Here is a 17,476-nt window from a genome sequence, read left to right on the forward strand (position 1 = left end):
GAGGCCATGTGGTTGTTCAGTCCCCATTGAAATCAACAGCCACGTTCCCTTTAAGAGTCATTTTCTCTCTGCATGTGAATCAGACATTTCTTCTTGTGCTTTTATTGTTTTATTGTACCACGTTTACCCAGGCATGCTATGTACTTCCCTCTGCTGCTTCATCATTACTTCTATGTTTTCCCTACAGTGTTTCTTCTGTTCTTGACATACCATTTTTCCATCTCCCCTTTTTCCTGAGGGCCTGGGTTATCTGTTTTCGTGCTTAATATTTTCCCTGTCCACCTATCTGTTTATTTTAGCCTGTTTCTTCCCTCCTCGCTGCTGGCCTCTTTATAGATTCCTCTGTTCAATAGTTTAAACTCCATGCCACTGCTTTGTTTATCCTCTCAGCCAGCACAGTATATTATTCCCCATCTGCTATAAAAAGGGCCCCAGTGTCCCACAAAGTTGACTAAGCCTCTCTTGTCTGAACAAGTTTTTCAGTCATGCATTCAAGTTTCTAATCTACCCCTATCTTCTCTGGTTATGAGTGTGAAAATATTATTTCTAGGCAAGCCATGCTCAATGATCTCATCTTTTGTTCTTCTTTTCTTTCAAATGCCTCAGATAAGACTTAATGGTCTGCTGCTTCAGAAGTAGGCAGTTTCAATATCAGTCAATCAGTAAGTATTTACTGAGTATTTGCTATGTGACCTCAGCAGTGTGCTAAGGACTGGGTCTTCGTCCAGAGACTAACAAGGCATGGTTCAAGGCACCAGGATTTTCCTGATCTTGGTGGAGATGTAGTGCTAACATATATTTATTATGCACTCGCTGCAATCCAGGAAACTGGGAATACAACATGAATTTTAAAAAGAAAGATATCTATCCTTATGGAGCTCATAGTCTAACAAGGGAGAAAGACACATGTTAAAAATTATTTACAGTTCAATCAAATATGTACAAAATGCTCTGGGAACACAGAGGAGTGAAAGGGATTAGTTCCGCCTCGGGTAATTGTGCAAAGCTTCACAGAGATGGTGATATTTAACATGGAGTTTAATAAATTAGTGTTAATTAACCAGAGAATTAATAATAAAAGCTAATATTTATTGAGTACTTATGAGGTTTCAGGCACTGTTCTGCATGCTTGTGAATTAACTCATTTAATCCTCTCCATAACCCTATCAGGTATCCATATTTTCCCTATTTTACTGATGAAGTAATTAATAAACAGAGAGGTTAAATAACTTGCCTAAGGTCACACAGCTAGGAAGACATGAAAACCAAGACTTGATTCCAAAATCTGGCTCTAAAACTTGGGCCTTAATCACTATCTTCTTCTGTCTCTCATGAAAGGAAAAATAAAAAAAGGAAGGTGGCATTTCAAGCATATGAGTATGTTTGCAAAGCATAGTGTTAATACATACTTGGAATAAATGCAGCCATGGGACCTTAAATCCAATACAAAACTCATTCTTTTGTTCAACAGGATTTCCTAGAAAGGACCAAACTGAGAGGCAGTAATGAGGAAAATAATCCAGTTTTCTTGCTCAGTCTTAACATGATGTAAAAGGGCAAGGGGATATACTGATTAAACATCTAAGGATTTCAGCTAGAGCGTCAAGAGTGGTTACTCCCAATGTTACACTGTGACTAGGGGGTCCTTGAGAACCAGAAGTCTTCGCTAGCCAACATGGTATCCAGCTTCTCTTTGCGTCCTTGGAAGCTAAAAAATGGTCTCAGAGGCTGTCAGTCCTACCGCAGGGAATAGTCTGGGGGCCTAGAGTCAGCCTGGCATCCAGTCAATTTCCTCTTTATCAATCCTACATCTGGATTTCCATTTCATAGTGACACAACATTTACCATACATATTGCCATATTGCGGAGCTGTCGCTTTTGTGAAAGAAAAGGCTTCTGAGGAAGAGGAGGGTAATCAAAATCAGTGCTGAAGGGGAAGGGGGAGAATGAGATAAAGTAAGAAAAAGACAACTGACCTCCAGCAATAGATGTAAAGGTCTCCTTCTAAAAGACGAACCAGGACCTTCTGAAGAAGCTCCTAACACATTCCACAGGTTCGCCTGTGCTAGAGAAAAGAAACCAAACAGGAAGCCGTTTTATCTCCTAGCTGACGAGAACTGAAGTGACAGTGTGCACATTTGGCCCTGCTAAATGAGAAACGTGCTTTAGTCCCAGGCAGCATATAACAGAGATTTGAGAGTCTGCCAAGGCTTATAAAGTTCCCCGAATGCTTCCCACTTCTGTTGATATATATGAGAATGAATTCTCATTCTCTTTATGAAGCCAGGAATGTATCTCTAACGTCTTTGAATTTCTGGGTAGGAAAATGAATGGTTTAGGGGCACTAGTGATGTTTTCATCTCTTCCTGCTGCTTCTAGGAAGAGATAGACTGCATCTCATAAGACTGGCAAGACAGTGTTGGCAGGAGACCAGTCAGCCTGATCGAGAGGTTTATTATTTCAATTGAGTTGTGAGGGGAAGGAGAAAAGTACTCATATATAACTGTAAGGCATATTAGATACTATGGAGCATAAAAGGGATGGCACAGGAAGAAAAATAGTGGAGGATTTTCCCAGCAATTTTCAGAAGATACCAGAGAAATGGGTGGGAGGCATTAACATTCTCAGTTGTCTATATACAGACAAATAGCAGCTGAAAAATTATCAAACTGGACTTTAAAACACATGAACAGAATATGGTGAAAATCAACTCTTAAGTCCTACGGGGATGTTTTGAGATGTGATTCCTGACCGGAATATGATGATGGAAAGGTATATCTTCTTTGGAATAAATAAGTCTGATGAAAGGGCTGGGGGAGGAGCAGTGTATGTCAAAAAGATATACACATGCATGGAAATCCACAAACGTGAAAGTGAAGCATGGAGGAAGCAGCTGCAGGAGAGTGAAATGAAAGGAAAACAGAAATGTTTTCGGGGACTACATCAGAGACCCCATAACCAGATGGTTAATACCGACAGGCAAGATAGAGCAGCGATGTAAGCCTTTACAGACTTCAGATGAAAATCCCACTCCACTAAAGGCAAAACATTGGCAAAACTATTGAATTGCCATGTTGGAAATTTAATCTCACAAAGGAGAGAGAAGCAATGAGAGACTTACTGCATTGACTTCTTTCTGGTTCCTTATAAAAATCTGTTTGGGGAAAATGGCAGCTAAGAGAATCTTGAAGGAAAGTAACCATCCCATATCATCGTAGAGTTTGTTAGGCCACAGAAAGGAAGTCTAAGCTTAAATGTACAAGTATGCCACCTTTAGTAAATCTACTTTCAGGGAGCTCAGAAACAACAATAGAAAACAATCCTGTAGTCAGAGCTCTAACCTGAACATGGATCAAGAAGGATGAGAGGCTGTCAAATTGAAATTTGGTGACATAATCTCTGAGTTTCACGAGGAATAGGAAAAGAGTGAAGCATTTAGATAACTCAGTATTGAATGGTCATATGAGAAACTAGAGATCACATTACCAGCGATGATCATAAAAGAGTGGCATCAAGATTTTAAATTGTTTCAGAAATACCAAAGCCTCAAATTATCTGAATCTGGAGAAAATATTAGGAAAAATGGAAATGTATTTTGTCTATTAAAAGTTAAAAAAAAAAAGAGAGAGAGAATACACCCACTACTTAGAGCAGATGGTATACTGTTAACTTACAATTAGAACTGTTCAGCTCCTATTATCTTTGTAGCATCACCATAAAGAATTCTGTTAGATGGGCTTCCCTGGTGGCTCAGTGGTTCAGAGTCCGCCTGCCGATGCAGGGGACCACGGGTTCATGCCCCGGTCCGGGAAGATCCCACATGCCGTGGAGCAGCTGGGCCCGTGAGCCATGGCCACTGAGCCTGCGCGTCCGGAGCCTGCGCTCCACAACGGGAGAGGCCACAGCAGTGAGAGGCCCGCGTACTGCAAAAAAAAAAAAAAAAAGAATGCTCTGAGGGATAGGGAAAACATATTCGAGAGGTGAAGCCCAAGATAGGTAAGGATAAAGTAGAAACACATCACATTTAGCCTCATTAAATGTGTTTAAATCCAAAGTGTCTGGCGAGAACTTGCTACTTTAAAGCCTGAGCCGGCCCACATAAAAAGAATACAGTGATCAGGGCCACAGATCTGTACTGAACCAACCTTGACTACACCCAAACCTCACCCATCTGTCTCTCAGTAACAAGCTCCCTTCCGCTCCACCCTCTCTCACCCACTTCCGTTCCCAGGTCCTCACTAGCTTCTACCCCATCTCTTGGTTTGCTTGCTTCTCTTACCTTCTCCACTAATTTACTTACTACTTTATTTCCTAAATCATGCTTTGTCTCTGCCCTCCCAACTCAGCTTATTCACGCTGAGTCCTGTTATCAGAGTTCTACTGAATTTAAACTCAAGACTTCCCTTTCTAATTGTACAGTCACCATCCCTGTCTCCTAGCTCGGAGGACATTATATAGGATATCAAAAATAAATTGTATGCTCTATTTTTGAAACTGTTTTAGTATGATATTGCTGTATCACGCTGCTAAAAATTAAATGGTGCTCCAGGTTCTTTAGAAAAGGAAAAGGTTGATGTGGCAAGGGGAGTGAAGAAAAGAGAGAAGTAGACCAGAAAGCTTCATTAAGGATCATTAAACTTTTGACTTGAGGGCATTAGTAAAGGAAGAAATTATCAAGTGTCAGCATAAGTTCTGTGAGAACAAACAGAGTTATCTCATTTCCTATTTTGATAGGTTTATTAGGCAAGCAGTGAACTTGATGTAACAGATAAGAACCTGTGACATTGGTAATGGTACAGATAAGGAAATGGTAAAGTAATTAAACAGCTACGTCCAAACAATTTTGATCTGTTTTGGATAGACATCATAGTGATTGCCCACAGCACACTGTCCTGGGTCCTGGCCTTTGAATGACACTTTTTTACAGGTATCATAAATAGTATGCTAATCAGATGTGTAGAAGACTTAAATCTAAGGACAGTTAACATGCCAGATATCAATCACAACTTGAAAATACTTCAATCACCTGTAAAAAAAGTAGGCCCAAACTAAGAAATTCATACTCAGCCTAATACATTAAGTATGATGCAGCAGGGATGGGATGGAGGCCCTCTAGCTCCTCACTTTTGACCCCAAACTTTATATCAAACAGAAATATTGACTGATCTAGTTTTTAAAAATACTTTTGATTATCCCAAACAAATAATTAATTGACCAAGATGTGATTCTAGAATTCTGTACTACTTCCCAACATTAATTTTGGGAAAACATATTTAAATCAAATGTATCACCTACACTTTAAAGAATTTGGCATCACTTTTCCCACATACACATTCACACATAAACTTTTCCACTAATCAGGGATGGCTATAGCAGATCGCGCGACCTTTGTATATCCACACCCTGCTTGGAATAATGAATGTAGGTACCCTAATCTCCACAGGTATGTGTCCAACAGGGACTAGACTAGCCATATGTGCTTTACTGATTATATGCAACTTTCAGCAAACTCCAAATTCCAGAACGTGTACTCAAGGGTATTTATAAGCTGGCATTACTACCTGGAAGCTTTGAGTTTTAAATAAATGTCCTCGTTGTCTGCCACATAGAGTGATAATTCATTTTCTTTGATTACTCTTTACAAAATAACTTAAAATAGTAGCCATTCTTTTATCCTCTTCCAGATTAAATATATATATACATAATTTTCTTAAGAACTATGATGAATGAGGGGTGATTTTTAACACCATGTGTAAATAATTTTTAGAGGCTCCAAGGACTTTGTTTTATTTAGTTTCACATTAAACAATGGTTTTTAATAAATAACAACAGCAAATCTCCAATATAGAGCAAAAGGCATATTTGATATACACATAATGTGAATTTGCTTCTTACAATAAAATATCTTAGAAATATGCATTGTTTCTTTGGAATAAGCCTTATAAGCTGGATGACCATCTAGGGAGTTTCCTGTTTAATCGTCTTTTGAGTATTTACTGATGATTTCAGTCAAGCCATGATCTAATTCAATGAAACAACTGTTTTGACTAATTTGTTTACTAGATTGAAAAAATTATTTGCTATCATGTATAGTATTTTACAGCAATAGAGTGACCTCATGAATTTACTGTCTTAAAATATTAGAAAATATTAAACATACCCAGATACTTTGACTATGATTATTTTGTATTTAAAGAGGTACTCAAATCTTTTTGTGAATCTCATATTAATAAAAGTATTCAGTAAATCAAAAAGTAGCTCTTAGCTCATACAACTGTGTGCCTAATATTTTGCTGAATATTTAGTATATAGAAAAACTAAAGACACATTTATTTAAACAAATATTTGAGTACCCATTATGTTTCAGTGATCTGAGGAGCAAGATACACAACATGAGATACAAAGATGAATAAAGCCTCCTAAGAGACTGCAAATAGGAGCTGAATGTAGAAAATATCTACAACATGAAATAAAATTTGCTAAATAGAGAAATAACAGATGAGCCAGTAAAGCAGAGTGATTATCACCATAGAATTTGAAGTTAGGCAGCACTGGTCTGAATCCCTGCTTCATCATTTATTTAATTTTATACCTTAAATGTCAATAATCTCATCTTCTATAAAATGTGTGAGATTTAAATGAGAAAATGCTTAAAAATTATGGCACTGGCCTGATACATAGTAAGAACTCAAAGTAATCTGTAACCATTAGCTCCACATAATACATAAAACACTCTAGGCCATTGCATTGGTAGGAGGGGGAGAGAGAGGGGATGAAGATGGGCAAAGGGCAGGAGGAAAAGATGTAGGAGACAAAGGAAGAAGAGAATGAAGAAGAGGGAGATCACATCTTCAATTTGGTTAGGAAAGGAGAAGGAAGAATTAAGGAGATTTTCATGAAGTACTGGCATGTGAGATGTCTTTGAAGGATGGACAGGATTTTTCAAAGTGAAGATGGGAAGGAAGGGTATTCTGGACAGAGGACTCAAGATAAAATTAGGTGCCAGAGGAGTTGACTGACAAGTGTGTTCAGTGTAGGGCATGTGTCCAGTGTAGCTAAAGCACATGGTGTTTGGAAGTGAGAAATAAGACCAAAAAAGACTAGTTGGTAGAAAGCCTTAAATGCTAGACTTAAATGTGAAACTGTATTTAATTCAACAGATTTTTGAGTAAGGTAGTGAGAAAATTTAATCTGTGCTCTACAGCGTAGATGAAGATGACAACACTGCATAAGGTAGAAAGGAAAGGGAGAATAAGAGGATGAGACATGTAGGCTCTTGTAACTACATTAGAAGTAATGGGAAATTAATTAGTAATGGTTAAAGATTATAGTAGACTTGGAAAGAGGATTCAAAATATATTGCAGATCCAGAGCTCAGAAGACTTGGCAACTGATGAGATTTTGGAGCAGGGAGAAGTCAGAGTGAAATACAGCTCTGAAATTTCAAGCCTCAGTGACTGAAGAAATCCTAACAGTGTTAATAAGACTAAAGAAATCAGAAGGAAGATCCAGTTTTGTGATGCTGATGAAAAATTCAGTGAGTGGTGAATTTGACATACCAAATTCTAATGACAATGCTCATCATGCAGCTGATAAAAGTAGATCTTAAGTTTGTGAGAGAAATTCAGAAGGGAGATATTGATTTGGACATCAAGTGCACCTCCCCCCTACAAACGGACTGTGGTATCACTGAAATTATACCTTCAACACACTGAAAAGAAAATAGTAAAGACAGTAAGTTTTTTGTTTTTGTTTTTTTTTTTTTTTTTTTTTGCTGTACGCGGGCCTCTCACTGCTGTGGCCTCTCCCGTTGCGGAGCACAGGCTCCGGACACACAGGCTCCGCGGCCATGGCTCGCGGGCCCAGCCGCTCCGCGGCATGTGGGATCTTCCGGGATAGGGGCACGAACCCGTGTCCCCTGCATCGGCAGGCGGACTCTCAACCACTGCGCCACCAGGGAAGCCCCGACAGTAAGTTTTTGATCACCTTATTTTTTGAGACACACGAATGGTATATAATTTTGTAAACTTTGTTTCAGTTTTAAAGCTCAAAGTCATGAGCATGTTGTCATTTAGAGCTGCAATAGGGAAAAAATAGAGTAAAAAAGGGTAACCAAGGTCCTAAAAAGAAGAGCAGAAAATAAGATAGAGAATATAGGAAGATGGCTTTAAATATGAGTCAAACCACCTTGAAGACAGACCTTGAATTCAAACAAAAGATTGTCTTGTTAAAAGTTAAAAACAGAAGCAGAAAATCTTGACAGCATACTAATTTTACAAACATTGTTACATTCTTCTGTTTTGTTTTATGAAACAAAGTGTTTCTTATTGTTGATGAAATATCTTCTGTGCTTCACATATTAAGCACACTTCCAATTAATATGAAGAACAAAGCAATGTGTAACAGCATGAAAAATCTTCAGTGGTGAGTGAAGAAAATCCTGGTTCTTTAATAGTAAAAGAGCATCCTATTTAGCTATTAAATGAACCTAAGTAATTAACATAAATTAGAATTATAAAATAATGAAATATACTCTTCAAGACATGACAGGTGGGTATGCTATCAAAGCACTCTTCTGAATGAAATGTAGACTCCAAATGCAGTTCTATAAATGCATAGTGTCCACATTTTTATTCCTCTCATTCCTAGCAATCTAAAGTTTTCTAGTATCAGTGCATTACCCTTTGTCACGTTTCATTACTTTTGGATCATTCAAAGTCCAAAATGGAGAAAAAGTAAGCCACAACCACTGAAAAGGGTGTCATTTCTTCTGTCCACATAAACACTGATTTAGATCATTTGTAGAAAACCTGATGAATGCAATTAGTTAGGTCTTGTGTTTCTATGCTAGATATATACAGAAAGCCCATCTTTCAGGAGACAGAAATATGTAAGCTATAATTATAAAAAGTATATCTGTGAGAACTACAATATCCAAAACCTTCTAAGTTATATAATGCAGCATTCTATAAAAACAGGGAAATTTGGACAGATATTAATCATCACATAGTAATGTTTTACAATGAACACTGTAAGTAATTCAGTGCCTATCTTTCAGGATGTGATTGGAAAAGCACTGCAGTACCTTGGAACATTTGGTGAACTGAGCAACTTAGAGCAAGTTGTGGCTGTGATTGATGAAGAAATGTGTATCAGCTGTGGCAAATGCTACATGACCTGTAATGACTCTGGCTACCAGGTAAGAATCCTGCTGCAATTAGGATGCTGTGAGGCATATTTCTTCTTGGGTTTTGTAGCAGAAAACATCTTCTGTCACAAAGTGTGGGATTCAGACCAGACGTGCCAAACATTGCTACTCAGCAGTGACATAGCTCTCTGTCCTCTCACCCTCATAACATAGTGATTTTTTTTAAAGGGAAACCATAACTCATACTAACGATGCCACCATTCAGTGCACAGTATTGTTTTAGTATCATTTCATCACCCATAAAATTGGAAGGAAAAATTCAAACAAAAAAAGAAATTCACACAATTATGGCCATGAGGAAGCATTATGCTCTCATGCAGAGGGAAAAGAACTACAATTTATTGCCATGACCCTGAAAGGACTTGCTTCCTTCTACCAAAAGGGAATGGTCTTCCATTCAGTACTGATTGAGCTTCAGTTAGAAAGAAAAAGCATTTTCCCACCAACTAGATGGGCTGGTTGGGACCAGAAATTCCTCTATAGCTGGAAGAGCCAACAAGTTGTATTCCTACCACATGAAATGATCCAGAGATTCTTCCCAGTTCCTCAGCCTTCAGCTGAGAGTCTGTCATGGAACAATAAAGAAAAAATGGGCATTCATCTGTCTTCAGGCTAAAAACTACAGAATAATATTATTTTCATTAAATATTTCAAGCTATAAAAATGTATAATAAAGTAAAATAAGATCCCTTTAAGATGATTAATGAATTTTCAAAATAGACAAAATGGCCAGTGTTAAAAATTGTAGTTCATTTACCTTATTCAGCTTGGAGAAAGTTCCTATTTGCTTGTGGTACGATATTACATATTCTTCTGATTGCCTTAATCCAGGTACGACAGACATAATTTTAATTTTTAAAAAATCTCTTCTTCCTTAATTTAACACTACTATACCAAATTTCCACTCTTGTATCACTTTTTTTTTCTATCTGAGAAGTGTCTCTAACGGTTACTTTGAAAATGCTAATCATATCACATTCATTTTCCTCTTTTCTCTAATTAACCAATCAGAGATAAGTAAGGAAGTTCCGTCACTAAAATCACAGCATCAGGGTTCTAACATCTTAAATCTTAGATTTAAATTCCCACCTTGAAATTCTAGCCTTGGTACAATTTTAGCAAAACTAATCTTATTAATGAGGGGGAAAATCACAATTATACATTTTTAAAGATTTTAAAAGTCCTTTGACTCTTATGTCTCTAAAAGATAAAAAATAGAAAATCAAAATCTTCAACTGAAAAGTTTTACATGTTTGCAAATTTTCAAAGTATAAGATTTCTTTTTTTTTTTTTTTTTGCGGTACGCGAGTCTCTCACTGTTGTGGCCTCTCCCGTTGTGGAGCACAGGCTCCGGACGCACAGGCTCAGCGGCCATGGCTCACGGGCCTAGCCGCTCCGCGGCATGTGGGATCTTTCCGGACCAGGGCACGAACCCGTGTCCCCTGCATCAGCAGGCGGACTCTCAACCACAGCGCCACCAGGGAAGCCCAATGTATAAGATTTCTAAAACATAAGTATTATTTTATTTTCATCAATTGTTTCTTGGATTTCTATTTATAAAAGGGTACCTAAGGAAGAGAAAGAGCTTTTACTCATTTAAACAGCCATCTGAGATGTTGTTTTACAAAACATGGCAACAATTTGTTTAGACAACTTTTCTAATAGTTTGTCATAACTACAGTTCTTGTTCACATATATGGTTGTTTCCTTAAAGATCAGAAATTTTTAAAAAATATTAAGCAGCCTGACATAATTTACTCTAATGAGACCATTTTCATTTTTATGTGCATAAAAGAGAAAAAATATATAGTTACAAGTAACCTAATTTGGGGGAGGAAAATTTTAAACATTAAAATATATTTTGAATTGGATTATATAACATGTTGTATATGACACAGGAAAAAAAAAAACACAACACAATTCAGTAATTATTTCAAAATGTAAGATTTGCAGACCTGGCCTCAAGGAGTATCTGGAGTGAGGCGGGGGCTTAATGACCCTCATAATTTTGCTCAGCCCCCTAGCTCGGCCCTCCAAATTAGTGCACCATCTGAGTAAAAACATCAAATTGTTCTTCAAGATTCCAGACAAGTCCTCAAGTCCCCTCTGCCCCCACGTAGCTACCCTGAAGTCTCCCCTAGATGGAAATTTTTGCATGTTGTTTCCACTGTTGAAATATCTCTCTTTAACAAATAATCATCATGACTTTAAATAAAAATCTCAATTGTAAATTTCACGCTAGGTATTTTCATTGCATATTATAGATTGCTTCATGTTAAAAGAAAGGAAGGAAGGAAAGAAGGGGTGGGGAATGGAATAAATTATTGAATTTCTCAAAATCCTGAGCAGTTTTGGAGCTGGAAGCCTTATCCTGGTTCTCCCAGCTGAGGAGTGTCAGGCCAGGACCAGGAAGCCAGGTGTCCAGGCTCCCATCTTTCAGTGATTTTTCCCCTTGGTGGTCGGGTAATGCCTAGAATCAGCTTGGAAATCCTCAAACCTGAAAGCTGGCACTTAAGCTAATTTTTTTTTTCCTTTTGCCTTCTTCTAAACACTACACACATAATTTGAAATCCAAACAAGTGCATTCATTGCCCCATCTGACAGTGACGCTTCTCCGCTGTCGAGAACCATGAGTGGGAGAAGGACAAGGTGTGGAAGCACCTCGCCCCCCTCAGGTAGCCAACACCTGCCCAGTCATGGTCAGACTGACAAGACCTATGTTCTTCTCAGAACACAGGACACTAGAGAGTTACTATGTTATGAAATATTTTCCTCACACAAAGAGAGAAAAATACCTCTAAGGAATTTTAAACGTTGTGTTTCTAATTTTAAAAGCATTTCTTTTTTGTCCTTTTTTTTTTCCCCCTTCTCCCTGGCAGCTCAACTGTTGCTATAGCTGCACCACAGTGCTGGGCGTAGTTGTCTCCAAGTGCAGCTCTCCTGCAGTGGAAAAAAACATTGATGCTAAAATGGGGGCATTCTTGACCTTTGTGGGCAGTGACAGCAAGACTCTTTATTTCTGTTCGCAGGCTATCCAGTTTGATCCTGAAACCCACCTGCCCACCATTACTGATGGTTGTACAGGCTGTACCCTGTGTCTCTCCGTCTGCCCTATTATCGACTGCATCAGAATGGTTTCCAGGACAACACCTTATGAACCAAAGAGAGGCTTGCCCTTGGCTGTGAATCCCGTGTCTTAAGGTGATTTGTGAAACAGTTGCTGTGGACCTTGAGGTCACCTACTTATGCTGATCTTTTTAATTGTGATCATTATGCTCAGCTCTTTCTAAATTCAAACAAATATATAATTTCTAAATAAAAAAAGATAATTTCTAAAGAAATTCCTAATTTTAAAAATGTCTACTGCCAGTGACCATTCAATTAATGGTCATAAAATAGAATAATTCTTTTCTGAGGAGAGTTGTTAAATATAACTGTGTAGCAGTTAATTGGATGTTCACCATCAGTTGTCCATTATGAAAAATATGAGCAGTTTTGTGGCAATTAATGCTACAGTTTCCAAATTGCCCTATGCTGGGCTCTTCTTTGATTTCTAATTGTAAAAGAAATAAGTATTTTGGAACAAAGTACAATTTAACTTATGAGCAAATGTTTCCAAGGAAACATTTTATAATTAAAAATTACATTTAATTTTAACTCTGTTTCTAAGCAAAGGTAATTAGCTCCATAAAGCTCAAATGAAGTCAAATAATAATTTACTGTGGCAGGAAAAGAAAGCCAACAAGGATTTGAGAAACTTTTTTAAGGCCTCTTCACTGAAATAACTTCTTTTTGGTGCTGGATACTGAAGGCGAGAGTATTTAGTAACCGTTCATATCATGCTGTGATATTCATCACTCACTCCTTAATGGGTGTCCAAACGCCACCAATGAATCAACATGACATTCTTCTTTAAATATTTAAACTATGTTCCTAACAAAGTAAGACGCGTTAGGACGGAGCTCTGGTTGAAGACACTCTTTTGCTGTGCAAAGATCTGTTCTATCTGCTTCTAATAGTAACCTTCATGATTACAGCAATTAATGTTTGAACACAACCCAGATTATACAGCAGTGGGTCATGTGCTTCATTTTTCAAGAATGAAAAATATAGTATTGGAAATATATATTAAATGTGTGATACCACTTTACCAACTCTTTATTTTAGTGTTTATGTTGAATTTTGAAAGTAATTAAATAAAAAAGAAATATTTTCTGTTATTGCCAAATAATATTTTTGTATTTCTCTATTTTCATAATCAGCAAGTAGCATCCTATAAATTAGTTTATCTCTTCTTTGTGGAATATTTTAATATGAATCCATAAGTAGTGAATCTTTATGTAATCATCTGTGGCATATTTCTGTGACAAATGCAAGATCAAGAAAAATTAAATGTTTGATTATGCACTTTTAGAAATGTGCATTTACCACAAAATCTGTATGATTGAATAATACCAAATAAAATTTTATAGAACATTAAAAATAACACGGTCTTTTGCTATCTCTTGGTAGAGCAGTTTGGTGTTAATTCTACAGCAAATTCCATTCACAGTGAGTCATACATATCAAGCTAGTTCAAATCTAATGAAGGTGTCCTTAAGATTTCTTCCCACTCTTGACTCTGATAACCCCTTCTATACAGATGGTGCTAACATCTATACCTCCAAGTTGGACTTCTATCCATGTATCTGACCACTTGCTGTATTTACGCATTTCAAACTCAATTTCAAAAGTCAAAATAGTTACTTCTCCTGCTTTTTGTCTTCCCTGCTTTCATGCAGTCCCTTACCATGTCCAACAATTTTCCTACGAAAACATTCCCCATGTCTTTCCCCAGCTCTAAATTGTAGAAACTGCCATGGTTCTTTCCTCCACTGTGTATTATCCAGCTCTTGTAATACCTCCTAACAGGCCATCCAACATCCCCTCCCACTTCTTCAGTGCTATTCTATCGATAGATTACTTGCCAACATGAATGTCCCATCATATTTCTCTACCACCATAAAAACCTCCAGATCCTTTCATGTGTTAACAAATTAAATGCAGTTTCATTAAAATGGAATTCAATACTCTCCTACTAAGAGCCTCCACTACAATTCCAAACATATGTCCTTTACATTCTCTGGGCTTTAACCAAAGTGGGAAGATAATTGCAGTCTTTGGAGTTTGATATCTGGCTGTCACTTAATTGCTTGTTACCTCAGACAACCAAACTTCCTAATCTATAAAATTGGTATTAAAATAGTTTCTAATTCCTAAGGTTATTGTGAGGATAAAACAAAATAATACAGGTTAATTAAATAACTCTTACTGAATAAATATTCAATTTTTTTTCTCATTTAAAAACATCCTATAGTGAAGCAATTTAGAAAACAAAGATATGTTTTGGATACAAATCATCTTCTGTCTCTTCTATTATGTATTGTTATTTTAAAATTAAAATGTTTATACTGGAACAAATTGTAAATCTTACTGGTTCCCTTGTTAACAATGAGTTCATTAAGATCTTTAATGTGTTCACTTAAAAATATGTTTACACTAGAGCTCATATAATCAGGTTATAGTTTATAATAAACACAGAATTTCAATAATATCAAAACATTCAGGGCTTCCCTGGTGGCGCAGTGTTTGAGAGTCCGCCTGCCGATGCAGTGGACGCGGGTTCGTGCCCTGGTCCGGGAAGATCCCACATGCCGCGGAGCGTCTGGGCCCGTGAGCCATGGCCGCTGAGCCTGAGCATCTGGAGCCTGTGCTCCGCAGCAGGAGAGGCCACAACAGTGAGAGGCCCGCATAATGCAAAAAAAAAAAAAAAAAAATCAGTTACTAAGATCTTATCTAATATTGTCTGAAGAGACCATCAGCAGTCTATCTTGTACTACTCATGTGAGAGCCTTGTCATTACAATAAAATAACTTAAAAATTCTTGTTGACTTTGTATATTAAGAAAAAAAATTACCTGTAAATATTGTTTATATAGGTCACACATTTTTTAATGCAGAACAAATTCTTCTACCATTGTTTTAAAACTCTATCGACCAAAATGACAGCAACAAACCAAAACTAAAATGTAAATAAAACATCTCATTTAAGCACACAGTAATTTGATCAGAATAGAGGTTATTAGCCCCATTTCACAGATGAAAAACCAAGGCTCAAAGAGTTTATGCAATTTGCCCAAGACCATACATTGAAGAGGGCAAAGTCCATATTTAAACCCAATACTCCACTCCCCCACTACCCAGCCCACAGTGCATGTGCCCCATCTTCACTTGCACCTCCCAAACCTTCCTACAAATGTGAAAAAAGTTATTCATCTTACACACAGGTTATTAGAACCTGGATCTGCTGCTTACCAAGTACATGAACTTGGATATGTTAACTAGACCACTGAACCTCAATTTATTCATCTGTAAAATTTCATCAGAAGATGATAGCTTTGCATTTAATACATTAGATATAATTATAATTTCTGTTGCTATTATTTATGAACATAGAAATTTCAAATACACTTTAAAGAGATAAAAGGCTACTAGCAAAAATCTACATTTGCTAGACTCAAACTCAGACTGTCTTAGTATTAACTAGTGGTATGACTTCCTAAGCATTCATTCATCATCATAGCAATCTGGGAAAAGACATTCCAAGCAGTTGGAAGATCAAGATTCTTTTTTATTTATTTATTTATTTATTCATTTATTACTGTGTTGGGTCTTCATTTCTGTGTGAGGGCTTTCTCTAGTTGCGGCGAGTGGGGGCCACTCTCATCGCGGTGCGTGGGCCTCTCACTGTCGCGGCCTCTCTTGTTGCGGAGCGCAGGCTCCAGACGCGCAGGCTCAGTGGTTGTGGCTCACGGGCCCAGTTGCTTCGTGGCATGTGGGGTCTTCCCGGACCAGGGCTCGAACCCGTGTTCCCTGAATCGGCAGGCAGATTCTAAACCACTGCGCCACCAGGGAAGCCCCAAGAGTCTTTTAAAAAGAGAGTAGGGTAGCTGGGCTTCCCTGGTGGCGCAGTGGTTGAGAGTCCGCCTGCCGATGCAGGGGACACTGTTTCATGCCCCGGTCCGGGAAGATCCCACATGCCACGGAGCAGCTAGGCCAGTGAGCCATGGCCACTGAGCCTGCGCGTCCGGAGCCTGTGCTCCGCAATGGGAGAGGCCACAACAGTGAGAGAGGCCCATGTACCGCAAAAAAAAAAAAAAAAGAGAGAGAGAGAGAGTAGGGTAGCTAATTCTAACAAAAATGAAAGATCCCAGTAATGAAGCTTAACATATATATATATATCCAATTACCATATTTAGAAATGAAGCTCAGCTGACTTGACTTTCAGACAGTGCCCTCTTTTCCAGATTATTTTGCTAAGCGGGTATTATCTATTTTTCTACAATATGAATATTTGGAGATGCATTATTCACTTTTGGTGGTCTTAGGGTGTCATTTAATGGCCTGAAGAAATTATGAAATAACCATTGTCTGAAAGGGTTAATTAATATGGTAACATTAATTAATATAGTACCTCTTTTATTAATTAGTACAGATTTTCTGCTTAAATTTTTTAAATTACAAAATGACGTTTTTAAAGTGAATAGTCCCATTCAGTTTGGAAACTTGCATGGCTAATTGTCCCTCTGAGTATGTTAGCCTTTCATTAACTGATCTATAGCATTTATAAACTCTGATATTGTCTATCATAGTTTTCATATTTACTATTCTTCTAATATGCACTATAAACTGCTGTGCCATCAAAGAAACCAAGCCATCTTGTCACTGGTAGATAGTCTATAGTAGTGAGTCATATTGATTAATGTATCTGTGCAGTTATTTATTTACAGAATTTGTGTAGTGGTTTTCCATATGTTGTGTTCCACAAGCACCAAGAGTCTTCTGTGTCTCTGCCTTCTCTATTCCACTACCATTGATGAATTCAAATTCATATACTGCTGGAAGTTTTTGAAGATTTGCATTAGTCAACATACAGGTCAAGACCTCCTCTCTTACCAATAATTTTCCTTCATGTGTTTCTGTTGAAACTAAGATCTACCTGCCTATTACTAGTGCTGGCTTATTCATCTTTCCTGACCTTCTATGATTTTATGGTATCCAGCTCCATGGAATCTAGGTATTTGGTCAAAGATAAAATGCCAAGTATACACACACACGCACACACACCCACACACACACACAGGTGTGAGAAAGACACATGTATGTTAAGACTCAATTACTGAAAATGTTAAGTCTGCATATTTTCTGGAAGGTATAAGAACCTGAGTGA

At 37.6% G+C, this 17,476-nt stretch overlaps 1 protein-coding gene across 3 annotated transcripts in view; it reads left to right on the forward strand.

Moving 5' to 3' along the window:
• Positions 1-13,709, forward strand: part of DPYD (dihydropyrimidine dehydrogenase) — an 811,527-nt gene extending 797,818 nt beyond the window's left edge. Inside the window, exons 22-23 of one of the 3 annotated variants that reach the window (XM_081225179.1) lie at positions 9,059-9,199; positions 12,238-13,705. In XM_081225179.1, the coding sequence (XP_081081305.1) occupies positions 9,059-9,199; positions 12,238-12,408 (312 nt within the window). In that variant the 3' untranslated portion in view covers positions 12,409-13,705. Of the gene's footprint in view, positions 1-9,058; positions 9,200-12,237 lie in introns of all 3 variants that reach the window. The other 2 variants (XM_081225181.1, XM_081225180.1) reach the window with 2 other exon arrangements.
• The last annotated feature ends 3,767 nt before the right edge of the window (positions 13,710-17,476 follow it).

The sequence above is a fragment of the Mesoplodon bidens genome, assembly GCF_964165515.1.
Source record: "Mesoplodon bidens genome assembly, chromosome: 2".
Lineage (NCBI taxonomy): Eukaryota > Metazoa > Chordata > Mammalia > Artiodactyla > Ziphiidae > Mesoplodon > Mesoplodon bidens.